We start from the raw sequence: 15,608 nt of genomic DNA, 5'->3' as shown, positions 1-15,608 counted from the left end.
GATTGCAAACAAAATGCGGACTAAGTATGGTAAATTGGGGGCAGTATTTGGAAAAATCCGCTTTGTCCAACGCTGGTCAGCCCAAAATTGATACAAAATTACCCCTTTTCTTGAAAATGACAGCACACCAGGTGCCATGATTTTACAGGATGCTTAAGACTGTCATTCACTATTAACAGTCCAGTATAAAGGTATTTCATAATAAGTTGGTAGTTATGTTTCTTGATGTCTGTAAATGTTGTATATTCCCTTTAAGCTTAAGGCCATTTCACACTGGTCTTACAAACCTGTGTTGAAATCAACACTGGTGTACCTAAGCGGAACTGTGCTCCATCAAATATGGGTAGGAAAGGCATAATGCTTGAGTTTGGTTTGTCGGCTTTTCAAATCTCTTCAAAGTGAAAAATAATGATTACCCGTATTGTATTGTTCCCAGAACTATAACTGAAATACAAGTATGTGCATCTAAAATTGGTTTTGTTTTCAAGATCTGCTCATTCAAGATCTGTTCGCAAGTAGAGATTTCCCTTTTGAAATTCAAATGGCTCATTAAATAAATTCAGAATTTGTGATTTCAGAATTTGGGTTTATTCGCACCAATTGGACTTAGAGGGATTCATCTTTGGAAGCTATTATTATTTTTTTAAATAGGGCAGATAGTAAAATATTCAAATCACCAATGATATGGTAAACCTTTGTCTTTTCGTAACATTTGAAACTAAGGAAAGTAGGGAAGTATTGGAAATTTGTTTCTTTAATATTTGAGATTTTATATGTGTTATGTTGATTTATTTTTGTTTTCAATTTCCTTATTTAGCCTAAGTGAATGAATAATATGTCATTGTTGAAACAATGTGTAAATGTTGCTTTTGCATCATTGTAAATCTGATTCTGAAAGTGTAGATATTGCCATAATCTACTTTGCAATTTCTTCTCTGTTCTTGAATAAAATTATGGACTTGTATATAAACAGGCAACCTAGACTGAAGGCTTCCTTACTTTTTTTTAATACGTTTTTACCATTAAATGCAGAAAAAAAAAGTCGGAATAGAAAACCTTTCGAACAAAATGTTTATTTATTGGGCATGGGAATGTATACCATTAAACGCGGTTATTACAAATCAAAACAAAATATTAAGTAAATAGGAAAAACTGGCTTCGTGCACCCGGCGCGTGAATCTCTCGGACTGCAGAGGGCGCCACACACACTTTATTATTTTTGTAAATAAACACCGCACCTTCGTATTTACCGTCGCGTACCGTGACCTTAACCAAATGAAATGTCTGGTCGAACCTTTATTATTGTCGGACGTACGTGAGCAAGGCAGGCAGCCATAAAGTGCCAGTACTCCAGTCGAGAACCTTCTTGTATGTGGGAGTGAACATCGGCGTAAGTACACTATTTTCTTGTTAATAAACGGAGAAATAAGTCTATGTGTAAATCATCATGTATCTGTTTCTGTATGGGTACGTTGCAGAAACCTATTCAGGCATTAACGGCAATCGTCAGACCCTAGACCCGTGAACGTGGCTTGCTTGTAAACTTGAACGTGGCGTTGTATAAGCAAGCCACGTTCACGGGTACAACGCCACGTTCACGGGTCTAGTCAGACCCTAGCCTAGCCCCACTAGTGTGGCCGCGGTATGCTGCGCTGAGAGTCCCAAATTTTCGGACTAACCCTATTAGCCCCATAAATGTGGCCAATTTACTGGACTCAGAAAGTGCTGCCTTTTTCAGAGATGTCTAATTTCATGTGCACATGAATCTGGAAATTTCGCGGAAAAAAAAAATGAAAAAGGCAGCATTTTTTGTACATGGTGGAAGTGTGGCCTTTATTTACGGAGGTAGTCCAGTAAATTGGCCACATTTATGGGGCAAGTCAGACCCTAGTCCAGGTTGGACGACGTCTTCATTGCATTATGACTGACGTCCAGGGTATAAATTGTACCACCATAGCGAAAAAAATTATAACACATTCTTTTCATATTTTCATATTTTAAAATTGGAAATGTTTCTCAGTCCCAGATTCATGTCTAGTAATATCATCATTCTAAAAAGATATGATTATCAAATGCCAGAATAGGGTAGGCCCTTAATACTGAATGAGATAGAGAGTTAATTTGTGAATTGTAATCAAACTCCATTAATGAATATCAGGTGTATCCCTCTCTCGCTGCAGAGTGGCATTCTCTGCAAATCATCATCAAGATTAGAGGAATACCACCGAGCATTAATCAGCAAAACGTTAGGTTTGCAAGATGAATTACGCCCGGTTCCTCAATGCAGTCAGTAAGGCTAGACGCCCATCTCCGCTAAGAGGACTAAGTAAGTCTTTTGTCATGATTGTTACATTTTTATTGTTTGTTTGCTTGTGTATTTTGTTTTGGGGTTTGTGTGGGATGCATATTTGGTTTTTAATTTTGGGTGTTTTTACAGGGGGGGGGGGAGGGGCTGAGACTTTAAAAAAAATAATGAATAGGAAACTTTTTTTCCCTTTTTTTTGGTGATCAATTATAATTTGTTTGCCTGTTTGTTTTGTGTGTGTTTTGTTTTGTGTTTGTTTATATTGTTTTTTTGGGGGGGATGGGGATTTGATTTTTTGTGTTTTTAATGGAAGGAGGCTGAGACGTTTGTCACTATTTGTTTTCAGCTGAGATCCTTCAACAAAGCCCGGCAGGCACCATCTCTATGGCAACCGGCCTGCCCAATGTTGAGCAGTTCCCATTCCGAGAGGCCACCTTCCAGCTAATGTGAGTCAAGTTTTCATCAAACTTGCAAGAAATTCCACATTCACTTTTTCAAACCCATTTATAACCATAGCATTTGTGTAAGAAGCCATTCTGATTTGTCAAAATCCAATAAACGTGGACCAATAAACACCCCCAAAATTACTAATTGTCACATGAAACCTTTTCCAGGTTAAAAATCTCTAGCGTTCTCAAAAGTTACTTTACCAGAGATTTCCTTTTCACATCAGACAATCCAATCCGTTAATTCGCTTATATAGAGCTGCTGACATCTTCTTGATTTTGTATTGGAAATGCATAACTTATATACCTCTGTGGCAAAAATTAGGCCAATGACTTAAGTGTAATGTAGCTTGACACACAATGAAATCCTAGGAAATTATAAGTCTTATACAGGTCTCTGTTGTGAAACTGATCCTGGAACCAATTTGTATAATGTGTTTCTGATTCAGGGATAAAACTCACATGCATGTGAATGCCTCTGAGATGAAGAAAGCCCTGCAGTACACAGCCACACCTGGGTGAGTAGCCATAGGTTGTTGAACCCTTTGTATGCATTGACAGAGACTTCAGACATCTTGGCGCTTTCCGTAGTAGACTTTGGCTGTGTCCGAATTACTTGGTTGTGGCTGGGAATTTACACATGTGCCTATGGACCCATGCGTTATTTCTAGCCATAGCCAAGTCATTCAGATGCGGCCATAGAATCAATGGGAAATACTTTTCATCACATGAGGGCGCTCTACAAATGAACATGATTTTGAGGTTTGTGGCAGAGTTCACATGCTGCCATAATTTCAAAATCTTTAGTTTTCAGATGGAAATAAATAACTCATGGTGCTAAAAAATATGGTTCAGTTTGATTCCATCCAGAATCATGATTATTACCATATTACCATATAAAGCCGCATGCCATTGGCACTCTGGCAACAACATCCACACTGAATATTCCAGTCCTGCACATTATGTGTAGGAACGGAACATGCACATTGGACTTTCTCAGAAATGTGATCACGCAGTTACGGCTGTGATTAGTCAATACTTCATTGGTTGAGACTTAACAGATCGGCCCAATGATTCTAAATTTACTGAGCAGAAAGATAAAGAAAAACCCTTGATACAATCACAAATGAACACACTAAGTTAAATTTGATCTGAAATTGAAATCTTGAGAGGACTGATGACAGGCAGACTTCAAAATCAATTCTACACAACTCTTGCATATAGAGTTGCCAAAGCTCATTTAGCAGTGTGTAAAATATTACTGTTATTAATAGCAGAACAATAGTTTCATTTTCAAGGCAAACGTGCAAATACTCAAGTTGTTCCTCTTAAATGAAGAAGTTACATGATGAGTTATCCCTTTTAAATAGGTTGTCTGGTTGTGTTCATCAAAACATTTAAGAGTAATTTATGTCAGTACAGTTAAATATAAGATTCAATCTGAGGTTTTGTTGCATATACCAAGTTGGCAGGACACCTGGTGAGTTTAGGAGTGTCAGTTATCCAGGAAAGTGTGGGTAACAATTTCAGTTGCAACATTTTTGAGGCAAATTCCATCTATTTTGTATTGGATAGATTACCGGAGTTGAGAGATTGGCTTATCGACATGCAGACCCAGATCCACAACCCTCCGACGCTGGACAGCACCAATCCAGACAGCCAGATGGACTTGATAGTTTCTACAGGGAGTCAGCATGCACTCAGCACAGTAAGAGACAGTGGTATATCAAGGATGGGGAGGGGCAGCTTGCACAGCGTGGGGGGGGGGCCACACAAGTAGCAGCACTTCACAACTTGCACAAAACCCTACTACCCATTCTTGCTATAATAAGTTTATTAGATGAGAAGTTTTATTCAAATTGTATTATTCAGTGCTGTTCATCATGTTCTTGAATACCAACAAAACTTGCAAGAACTGTACTCAATGAAGTAGCTTGTGTACACTGACCATAATTTTCCATTTTCTTTTACAGTCCTGTGAAATGCTGTTGGCCAAAAACGACCATGTATTGACATCAAGTCCGCTATATCCAGGAACAGTGGCAATTGTAAGTCAGTAAGAGAACTTAAGTTACAGTTTTCCATTCGGAAAATGCTTAGAAATATGTAATGTGTAACCTAGTTTCCCCTTGGTAAAGCTTTTATTTGTTATATTTTTCTTATATGTACTTATTTTATCTTGCCTGTCTAACTTTTCCCCCAACTGTCTGACTTTTCCCACCTCTTCAATTTTTGAAACCCAATGTAGCTGAGACCATTAGGCACCAAGTTCCTGACCATTGAAGTGGATGGGGACGGCATGATACCAGATCGGATCAGAGAAGTCATGTCACAGTGGGACCCAGAAGAAGGCCAGAGCGAAAGGTAACAACTTTGTCAAATCAAAATTGTGCTTTGCCTTTCACCAATGTAATTGCATGAGCAATGTATACGCTTTCATGTCCAGGTTCGGATGGGACTTGAACCCCTGAGCTTGCCAGATCAGCTGGCCAGTTTAAATCTGATAAAGGGCTCTCTCACAACCCAGACTTCATCTGGGTACCAGAGAGTCAGAGTCACCATTGTAGTAGGCAAAGATTGTACAGCGCCCCGTGTAGTAAGTAGTAGGCAAGCCTTCAAAGCTGTGGTGGATGGCAAAGACTGTGAGACAAATGCAGAGCCAACACCCATTCATTCCAAGTTTCTTATTTTTTTCTTGAAGGTAAATAGTACTTAATATAAGCGATAACCAACCCAGTTGCTGCCTGTTTTCTTTTTCACTAGCTCTGATATCCCAAGGGTTCTGTGTGTGGTCCCCAATGGTGACAATCCCTCCGGTGCTGGCTTGTCGTTAGAAAGGAAGAAAGACATCTATAGTATTGCACAGAAGTATAATATGATAATCATGGAGGATGATCCCTACTACTTCATCCAGTTCAATAAGGTTAGAAAAACATGTGTAAATCAATGGTAAGTTGCATTTCTTCTAGAATGTTCAAAACTGTTGATTTGAAAAGAAACGCCCAAAGAATATCATAGTTTTCGAAAATTCTAAAAAAAAAATGTATAAAATAGTGCTAAGTAATTAAATGGCCATCATAAGAGAAATGTCCATTACCCATTTCCTTAAGGTATGAAAGTATTGTGAGAGTTTGTGGAAATAAATGTATACCTCAGTATTTAATAGTGATGCTTCTCCAAACGTTTAGAACATCCAGACTGCAATTTAGAAAAATTATCAAGAGAAGAGTTGATTTTAACATTGAAGAGAATTTGTACATTAGACATGTTAGAGACAATTTGAATACTGTGTATGGTAAGCAACCACATCATGCGTTGAAAACTAGACAGTAGGGCTTCTTTTCACATAAAATTACCGTGAACTCTTTATCAAATGGCATAATGGTCACTTCGTGTGCTGTCACTGCTGTGAACAGTTGACATAATGGGCAGAAGTAAGGAAATGTTATTTCAGGTATTTAACACCATGATTTCCCCCTCATTTCAGCCCAAGGTGCCAAGTTTTCTGTCTTTGGATGTGGATGGGCGTGTCCTCAGGTTTGATTCATTCTCCAAGATTCTGTCGGCAGGGTAAGACAATTCCATTCATTCCTGTTAATTAAATCCATTCATTCAAAACCATACGGATGTCCAAAAGATTCCCTGATAATTTATGTTCAATTCTATAAACTACGGAATGCATGAACATTTCTGACTTTTTGTTACTGAGGAGTCATCTCGCTAAATAAGGTTATCCACAATGGTCTCTGTGCGTAAACAAGAGAGGGCACTTTTTACCACTTTATAGAACCAAATGGACGGGACACACCATGTGTGTGTACTGGTTCGCAGACATATAGCGCAAAAAGTACGCGTGGCAGACTTTATTCAGAATGTGCACAATGTCATAGTGTCTTCACGTGAGCGTCAAGTGTTGTCGACAATGTGTTCGATTGTCTCTTCCACTTGTCTCCCCCAACTCTCCCTTTCTCACTGTTGAGGGGGGTCCCTGTGCACCGAGCCCATAGGCTCATTGTATCGGGTACCAGTAGCAAGACTCTAAACTACTTCACCAGAATCATTTCGTAATGAAGTTATTAGTTTGTAAACAATGCTAGTTCATTGTAGGAGGATTTTGTTATACTTGTTCCAAATCCTGCCACTCATAGCCAATACAATGAGCCTATTGCAGATAAAAATGTCGATAACATATACCCAGGTATTTTATGATGTGACTCCGTACCTTATTTTTCTTTGTCTAAAAAGAAAACCTTTTTATTACCATCAGTCAACCACCAACTTATATTGGAATTGTTTATGTGTATTTTAGAATGCGTGTTGGGTTTCTGACGGGGCCCAAATACCTGCTACAGCGAGTCAACATGCACATGCAGGCCTCAGTGCTTCACACTGGGGGCATGTCACAGGTAAGTTCAGCAAGTCATTCTGTCCAAAAGCAAGTCCTACTGATGTGGGTTTAATGTTGATGTGTTTGAGTCAGTCTGGTCTAAGTTGGTCTTGTCCAGTCTTAAGTGATCACAAAGGCACGTATGAACGTTGGTAATTACCCGGAAATGTACGTACTGTTTTATTGAGAAAAGCCGTGCTCAAAGTGAAGAAGGACTGGTACTCAACACCCTGTGAAATTATCCAACCTGTAATGGTTTCATCGAGTTAAAGGTGTTTTTAAAAAGTGTGATCGCGGGCAGATGTTGTACAAGTTTTTCTCAAAATGTATAGCAGACACTGAGCTAAAAGTTTAGCATGTTAGTTTTAGTGCACCCTACTTTTGAGTAATTTTGTTGCTTCAAATGAAAACAATACAAAGAGCAACTGATCCTATGTACCTCGAATGAGGAGACTCTCATCAACCTTCATATTTTTCCAATTCCTTGTAGATGTTGATATTCAAGCTGTTAGAAAAGTGGGGAATGGAAGGCTTCCTTGACCACACAGACAATGTAGCTGCATTTTACGAAGGGCGACGTGACATGATCCTAGAATCTGCAGATAGGTGGCTCCGAGGTGAGAAATGGTTCCAAAATCATATTTAATTTTCTGTTAAATTCACCATTTTGAGTCAGCAAATTGTCTGATGTAGGATTCAAGCCAGTGACCCCCAGAATGTCATTCTGGTGCTCTGCCTATGTGAGCTTCCTCACAGTAGTCTTAAGTCTTTTATAATTTAGAAGTCAGTTAACCGTTACATGCCATGAAGCGAATGATCATCCCCAAACTTGAACTGCAACAGTTTTTGAGTCACACATTTTTTATAGGATGAACAAAGAAATTTGATTGAAGAGGGATGGGAACGTACAACATCAGAAATACCATACTGTTTCATTTTATTTATAGGTAGATTAACATCAACTTGAAGTATCCTACTGGCAAAGCTAGTTTCTATTCACAAGCTTTTTTGTTCACAAGACAATTTTGTTTAGAAGTAGAAGAATCTGTCAAGTTTTCCATTATTTTTCCATTATAATTTTGAATTTCCTTCTTTTAAGGTTTCATAGTAAGATTTGTCTCCATCTGTTTTTCTTTGACAACCTTCCTGAATCCTCCAGATCATCCACCACAGAAGAAACAAATTACATATAATGCCCAACTGAAGTAAAAATGAAAAGTCCTTCAAATCCTCCAGAACCCTCTGGTAGATAAACCATAAATAATTAAAGGACCTGTGAGATTTAGGGTTAAAGCTTTACCCTACTTTCTTCTTTCAGGCCTGGCTGAGTGGCATGAGCCGCGTGGAGGCATGTTCCTCTGGCTCAAACTCCTAGGCATCCAGGACACCACTGACCTGATCATGAAGAAGGCAAGACACAAAGGTGTCCTCTTCGTTCCAGGGGGCGTCTTCTACCCTGAGAACAACAAGATGTCACCGCACCTACGAGCGGCGTACTCGCTTTCTACGCCTGAAGAAATGGATGAGGTACTGTTGCTCATTGTGGTCTAGAACCCTGAACCGTACATAGGATTTTTGCTAGTTCCAGAGGGCCAACTTAGTGTCCTCGTTGCACCTATCTGACTGATTCACTGACTCACTTGTGAGCTGGGCAGTGGTCTCGTATAGGACTACCCAGTAGCACCAAAGAATGGGCTAGATCCTGCCAATGGTGTATACCAGATGAATGAAAAGACTTCCAGTGAATAGCTATTTTGAATCAATCAAATAACATTTTGTGTGCTCTGGAACCAGCATTACTATCCTTGACTTGTCTTGGTCTCTTAGCACACTGCTAAATAATTATAACAGAATCAAACGACAGCAAAGTGATTAGTGTCTGTTGAATCCAATAGATTACAACAGTACGTAGTAAAGAATTGATTGAAGTAAATATCACTGGCTGAGTAAGAGCTATCTCAGTATTTCACAGTTGCTTTTTCTAACTTGTTGATCCTGCTGCAACATACCATCAAACATACGTGGGTCAATGTCTTCATCAATTTCTTCAAAACTTGACATAACATAAGAAAATATATGAATACGTATGAAACTATATGAAAAGAAAGCTTCTTTTTGCTTTGCTGTCATGTTTTATTACAAGTTTCGAACTCAGCTGTGGGTAGATTCTTTCAGTAAAATCAAGGCTGTGTACAAAATGTGTACAAAATGGTTGCATCCATCACAATAATGTGATTTGCCACTGTGCCCTCGTATTGATGTGTTGAACATGATTGGATTTTTTGGTAAATTTCTGCCACAATGAAATGATAAACAAGTTTCCGTTCTAATGATCCCCGTTCTAATCTCCCTTCTAATGGATTGGTATGCATTTTGTTTTTTCCTCAGGGAATGCGGCGGTTATCGCTTATTGTCAAGGAGGAGATGGGACTGTGAGAGAGGCAGGAGACGTCCAATCACTTTACACCTCACAAACATCAGCTGAAACAATGTACAGGATCCACCCAGATCTTCCATTTTACTGGCTGTTCAAATTCATCTATGTAAATGTTATTTATTTACCAGGTTCCTGCAACAGGCACAGCAATGTACATGTATTACTTGCCGTAAAGGTATAGTTACCATACAAAATATGTCCCTCCAAAAGTGTCTGTCTAACTATTTGTGATAGACCTCCCATTTTTAACACCCACCCCCACAAACTAGGATTTAAGAAACCCAAACTGAATTCCATGTATCAGGCAAAATGTATGCCAAGAATGTTCAGTATTAAAGTGCGCTACAAACAAAATGCTTCAAGAATCTCTTCATGTTGTGCATGAAAGTGTTGGGTTTTGAAATACGTTTTGTTAATCTTCATTTTTGTTTTGAAAAACGAAATATGTACATATTTTATATGCAGTTGTGTTTATATTTTTTTCAAGCTAACTTGAATCCTTGATCCTGATTGGTTGTTCCATGGCAACAGCATTGCTCTCCACGAATTGCACTATTCTAAAATGTGCTATTCCCAGTGCTAACACATGAAATAATATAACCGCTGAAAAGTTTGTGTACAGCATGCGTGTTCCATCTTTACTGTGTGTCAAGTTTGCTTTAAGATAAAGTCATTATATGTGCTCTTGGATCACGGAAATTTAGTGTATCTGTGTTCCATATGCCACTTGGCTTTTGGCCGCATGGTATATTGGACATAGACGTACTACATTACTCCAAGTGCCACTGGCGCTCATAGAATAACTACTATTTGGTATAATGGTTAAGTATTTTAAGAGTATATTAAATGGAATGTTAAGAATATTAACAGTATGTTGGTTTTGTTTTTTTAGTCTGTCACACTATCTGGTTTTCTTGATATGGTCGTATTGGCAAATGGTGGTAGTGAACTTCATGTACTGAAATGCACTGTAGATACATACGTTTAAGATGCCATGTCAATATGTAAGAGTCTGAATTTATGTACATAATACAGGTGTACCAATATTTTATTTTATCGTCTGGTTCATCCAATAATGTTTCTTGTTTTGTTTTTTAGATTTTTGAATTAATTATGCAATGTTCGAGTTCCGAATATTTTTTAAAATAAAATTTCATTGCAATTGAAGACACTGCCAAGTGTAATTATGCGTGTACATGTATATTGTTCTCTCTGGTATTTGAAATTTACAGAGAACCACTCTACCCCTTTCATTCTAATGGTATCTAATTTCTTGTCATGATGAACTCCATAAATGAACAATACCACCTTATTCATGTGTCGGCCATATTTAATTGAAAACGAGCTAATATCTTCATTTTTGGAACTTGAGAGTAGAAATGAAAGCAATGAAATAAATGTTCATTATTAATTAATACCAGTCTGCTATGATGAGTAATTAAAACTTTGTGATTAAACATACCCTTATATTTTAAGCCACATTGAAAAAAACCCAAACAAATTCAAAGTGAGGGTTGGAACGCAAACCCCTAATGTCATCGCTTGAGCATCAGGCACCATAGCGATGTGTTTGAATGTCCATAATAGGCAGAATTATTCCAAATGAAATGTTCAATTATTATTTTATTTGTCCTATGTAGTAGTAATAATTCTTTGAACAGTTCATTCAATCAGTACAAGAAACCAGCATCTTTTTAACCATTTCCCATGGCAAGGATGGTAACTCACTGCTTTACACAGCTAGAAAGCAAGCCCATTCTCTGACCTTAAACCCTCGGGGGCTGGGGGGGGGGGGGATAACATATGAGTTGGTTAATATGCGAGTTGTATGCTTGTAAGCTTATTTTACCAGAAACATTGGGTTTCAGAACTTTGGAGATTTTTGAATCTTATAACCCTCCAGCTTTACAAGTGCCAAGAAATTAAACATTAGGGACCATTAGAAATGGAACGCATACTGGACGGAACAGGATATGTATGCAGCTCCGATAAAGTTGCTTTTACTGGCCCCCAAACCCCCCCCCCCCCCTAATTTACCCCAAAAAAGCGCCCGGACGAGAAACTATTTTATTTATTTTTTACTCAGCTTTAAACTATTTTATTTCATTTGGCACACTTATGCGGACTAAATTTCTCGTAAAAAAATGATAAGCTGTATACTTGTATAATGGTTTTGTGAAATAACCACACAACTCTCGTGCCCCCCCCCCCCTTCGTTATGTGTACCGTGCGCGCGCTGCGGGCGAACAAACCGACTTGAGTTCAAGCCAAAGGCTCTGCTTGCCAACGTGTGACATCGGGAATCTTTTTTTTTTTTAATAATTTAACAGAGAAGAGAGCAATGCTAATTGGGCCGTTGGCTTCAATGCTTATTTGAAAATCAGCCATTTTTACTAGTTTGATGAAAAATTAGTGCAAAATAACCCTGCGCTCAGCGGCCGTCCACGGTAACTAATGACCAATCACAAGACTCCCTACATCATGCATAATGCATGTTGCAAGGGCGCCTTGTGATTGGCCATTACAATTTCGACAACATCATATCAAACATGGCTACCGTGCACGTGCGGCTTTCGCGGCGTGAGAGGTGAGTTTTATCAATGATTTTTATCGTATTTTTTGCGAGAGTTTAGACAATTTTCTTGTATTATATGGTTTCTAAATATACCAAGAAGCCTTTGAGACAATTTAAGATGAAATTCCGACTGTAAGTCCTCCGTTTGGAAGGCAAATAGTGAGTGTGAAATGATAAACGCACGTCGCTGAGTCAGAGGTGGAAAACGCGACGTGCATTTTTTGGGGGGGGGGGGGGGGGCGGAGTGGGCAGGAAGGCGGGGGGGGGGGAACAGTAAGGATTACTTTACGTTTTGATACGCACGTTTTTGGTTATGAAACACAGGAAATTTATAAGGGGCGTTCCTGGACATGCTGTAGGCCCTAAGTTTAGTTTCAACATGAGCATGGATGGTCAAATAATAGGAGATTTGTAGAATTTTGTCATGTTTGTGGTGTTCTGAAGTCGAGACTCGATTGGACAGCTGCGAAGTGTTTTAGGGGTGTCTTGTGCAAACTTTTGGGGGCGTCTTTCGTTTGCACGAAAAATTGCACAGAGTGAAGATTCGGTGATAGATTTTTGTTCCATGCCCATAAATTCATGGTCACCCTTGGCCTTGCAGTGGGCATATAGTGGGTGGCATGGGTGGCTTAAATTAATGGTGCGTAAAGCGCTCGCCTCTCATCATGTGGCCCTGGTTCTAAAACCGTCCGCTGACCAAACATGCCATATGTGACTGAGTAGACTTGTGTGTTGGTTCTCTCCTGTGAGCTGTGCTAGGAGCAGGAGGTTTTTTTTCCGGGCCCTCCTATTTTCCTCCTGCCAGAAAAATCAGTCAATTTTGATCTCAGGCTGTGCTCTGTGGTCATCATGGGTCGATGTGGCTGGCCGCCAGAGGCACCGCCAGCGGCTCGACCACATTGTTGCCGCGTCCTTCGCAATTCAGCTTCTCAGCTGCGAGTAATGATGACTAGCCTCCCAAATTTTTGTTATTGTTATTACATTCAGTCAAAGTTGAAATGGGAGATTATCGATTGACAGTTAATATTTTGCAAAGTGTTGGAAACAGCTTTTGAATATTTATTTTTTTCAATTCTGAACATTTTGTTGTTTATGGAGAAACATCATGGACCTATAATAGATTAGCCCCGGCGACAAAAACTGTGCTTAAAAAATGCGGACCATTTTTTTTTTATGGGGGGGGGGGGGGCATGCGGACACACTTGGAGCAAGACCCTACTCCCTATGTTCTAACCAAATGATCCTTTTTTGTTCTTTGTGGGATTACGTCTATGACAAAATGCCTAATAGTAAAATAAACAAAAACAACCTGGACCTAGCCAACCCCCCCCCCTTATTTTCCAGCAACATCTTGCATGAAGTCTGACCTAAAACGTAACTTGATACACTTACATGTACATGTACACTCGGCCAGTATAATAAGTAGGAGAGAATTCAGTCGGCTTAGAACATTGTAGAACATTGTATTTCATTACCATATAAGGTAACCTTGAAGTACAGATTTGCATATGCAAATGAAGGACAACTCACAACCAATCACTGGCTTTCATTGTTCTCATGTTGCTATATATATCTGCTACATTGTAGTGGAGCTAATGCTGTACTTTTTTGGTGTTGACAATTTTTTCCTATGTTGATTGTGTGACAGCTGATCAAATGATTTTTTTTTTCGTGTGCTCACTATACTTTCATCTTCTGTCATTATTCAATGTCACCTTATTTGTTTTGAATTTTGAAAAAAGAAACAATACACAGTCATCACGACTGGTACTATTTGGAAGATGAGTGCCAAGCTGTAATTATGAAATATAGGCACAATTTTATTCTGGCAAAATTGGAATATAAAATACTCAGCCATGTGAAAGTGACATTGGGGAGATTTCAGTTGTGCTTAGTTTAGTTCGGTTCTGTTCAGGAGATTTGTCTTCCACAATGGACATATTTCATTATTTTACTAGTCATGTGCTAGTCATGCTTGTGGAAAACTTCCTTGAGTTCCAGTCTGTGATTATACTGTGGTCAACTTTGCCCTTTTTTAACTCAGATTAAAGAGTCCAAGATTGCCTCTTTTATGTGGAGGGTATCAGTATCCCCACCCCTCTCCCCTTTCTTTGATCATTTTGGGTAATTTTGTTCCAAAACAGTGATCTATGTCCGATGTTCACATATTGCCCAGACAGCAAATAATTACACCCATTTGCCCAAGATTTTACCTTCACAGTCGATTATGAGGTACATGTACATGTATCACATGCGCTGAGAATGCCATTACATAACAAATTTCACTGATTGATTAGGCCAAAAAAAATAATAGTTCTGCTTCCGGTTTCCCTACCTTCCCTATTCTGACAGCCCCTACCCTAATTTTTTTATTGGAAAAATGAGGAAAAATTGCCCAAAACCATCAATTTCTACCATTTGCCCTTGACTACACGCAGACGCCTCCATATGATTGTACACAAAAAAAATTGGCAAAAAAAAATAATTTCCCTACCTACCTACCCTATTTTCGAATGCCATGTAATCGGAAGCAGAACTATTTTTTTTTTTGGCCTTACCTCCGTTTTGATTTGTACTAATAAAGTATGGTAAAAGGTTATCAGATGCCAAATGCCCGACCGTATTTTCATCTTTGCACTGCCTATTGTGAAACATGAAATTTAATGAAGTATTTTTTCCATGTCTCTTTCAGAATACCAGCCTGTTCTTCATACTAAAAAAAAAAGGAAGGTGAATACAATGTCGTACATCCTCACATCTTCAGCAAGTCATGGAGCCAACAAGCCTTTGTGTGTGAGCATGCATAGTCCAAGACCTCATGAGATACTTCCCACCAGTGATTCATCAACAAGTGGTCATGTTCACCCCTGCATGCAACGCCAGTGTGTTCAAACAATTTTGCTGCATAAAGTTTTCCTGAACGTATGACAAGGCTCTTCACCTGACAGGAGTCCAGCAAAACACTAACTTGCTCAAGAATACGCTACCATGGATTGTTATGTTAGTGACAACGCTTGTGACATCTGTAAGCTTCAAGGACTTGACCATTTCCTTCAGTGTTTTTGGCTCCATCCACAACCACACATGTCGTGTACATGTCAAATGAGGCAAAGACTTAACTACATGTATGATACGTGTATATGCAGATCGATGGACCAGACGGAGCATGCATTGTAAAAAGACGAAAACTTGGAGATGAAAACTCAGAGGTAAGAAAACCACTAAAATAGAAATTCTGATTTGGGTGCCTTATGTAAAGTACACAAATTTGCAGATATTTGCATGTTTTGACTGGAATGTATATTTGCCAAACATCAAAAGCAAGCCAACCGATCCCACAAGCTCGGTGGTCGAGTGGTAAGACATCTGCACTAAAAAGCAGGAGCAAGACCCAGACCTGCCAACTAGTACGATTCTGCCGTATTTCGTACGGGAATTTGTTGAAAATACGACTGTAC

General features: G+C 39.0%; 1 protein-coding gene and 1 long non-coding RNA gene across 3 annotated transcripts in view; both read left to right on the top strand.

The window, feature by feature from the left end:
* Window positions 1–1,195: 1,195 nt before the first annotated feature.
* LOC119727120 (kynurenine/alpha-aminoadipate aminotransferase, mitochondrial-like) lies at window positions 1,196–10,990 on the top strand. 2 transcript variants are annotated; one of them, XM_038198983.1, is made up of 13 exons: window positions 1,196–1,390; window positions 2,159–2,326; window positions 2,652–2,751; window positions 3,201–3,269; window positions 4,327–4,459; window positions 4,725–4,799; window positions 5,000–5,115; window positions 5,515–5,674; window positions 6,239–6,321; window positions 7,061–7,157; window positions 7,629–7,755; window positions 8,457–8,665; window positions 9,527–10,990. In XM_038198983.1, the coding sequence occupies exons 2-13, from the start codon at window positions 2,260–2,262 to the stop codon at window positions 9,572–9,574; spliced, it is 1,284 nt and encodes a 427-aa protein (XP_038054911.1). In that variant the 5' UTR covers window positions 1,196–1,390; window positions 2,159–2,259; the 3' UTR covers window positions 9,575–10,990. The 2 variants fall into 2 exon arrangements, with proteins under 2 accessions (XP_038054911.1, XP_038054910.1); XM_038198982.1 differs by having other exon boundaries at window positions 1,197–1,390; window positions 2,181–2,326.
* Window positions 10,991–12,117: 1,127 nt separating this feature from the next.
* The window catches only part of LOC119727122, a 30,576-nt gene continuing 27,085 nt past the window's right edge, over window positions 12,118–15,608 (top strand). Inside the window, exons 1-2 of the long non-coding RNA XR_005270899.1 lie at window positions 12,118–12,162; window positions 14,843–15,359. This is a non-coding gene — a long non-coding RNA (uncharacterized LOC119727122). The remainder of the gene's footprint in view (window positions 12,163–14,842; window positions 15,360–15,608) is intronic.

Source organism: Patiria miniata, unplaced genomic scaffold, assembly GCF_015706575.1.
Source record: "Patiria miniata isolate m_02_andy unplaced genomic scaffold, ASM1570657v1 HiC_scaffold_20, whole genome shotgun sequence".
NCBI lineage: Eukaryota > Metazoa > Echinodermata > Asteroidea > Valvatida > Asterinidae > Patiria > Patiria miniata.
This window is presented reverse-complemented; position numbering and strand designations above follow the sequence as displayed.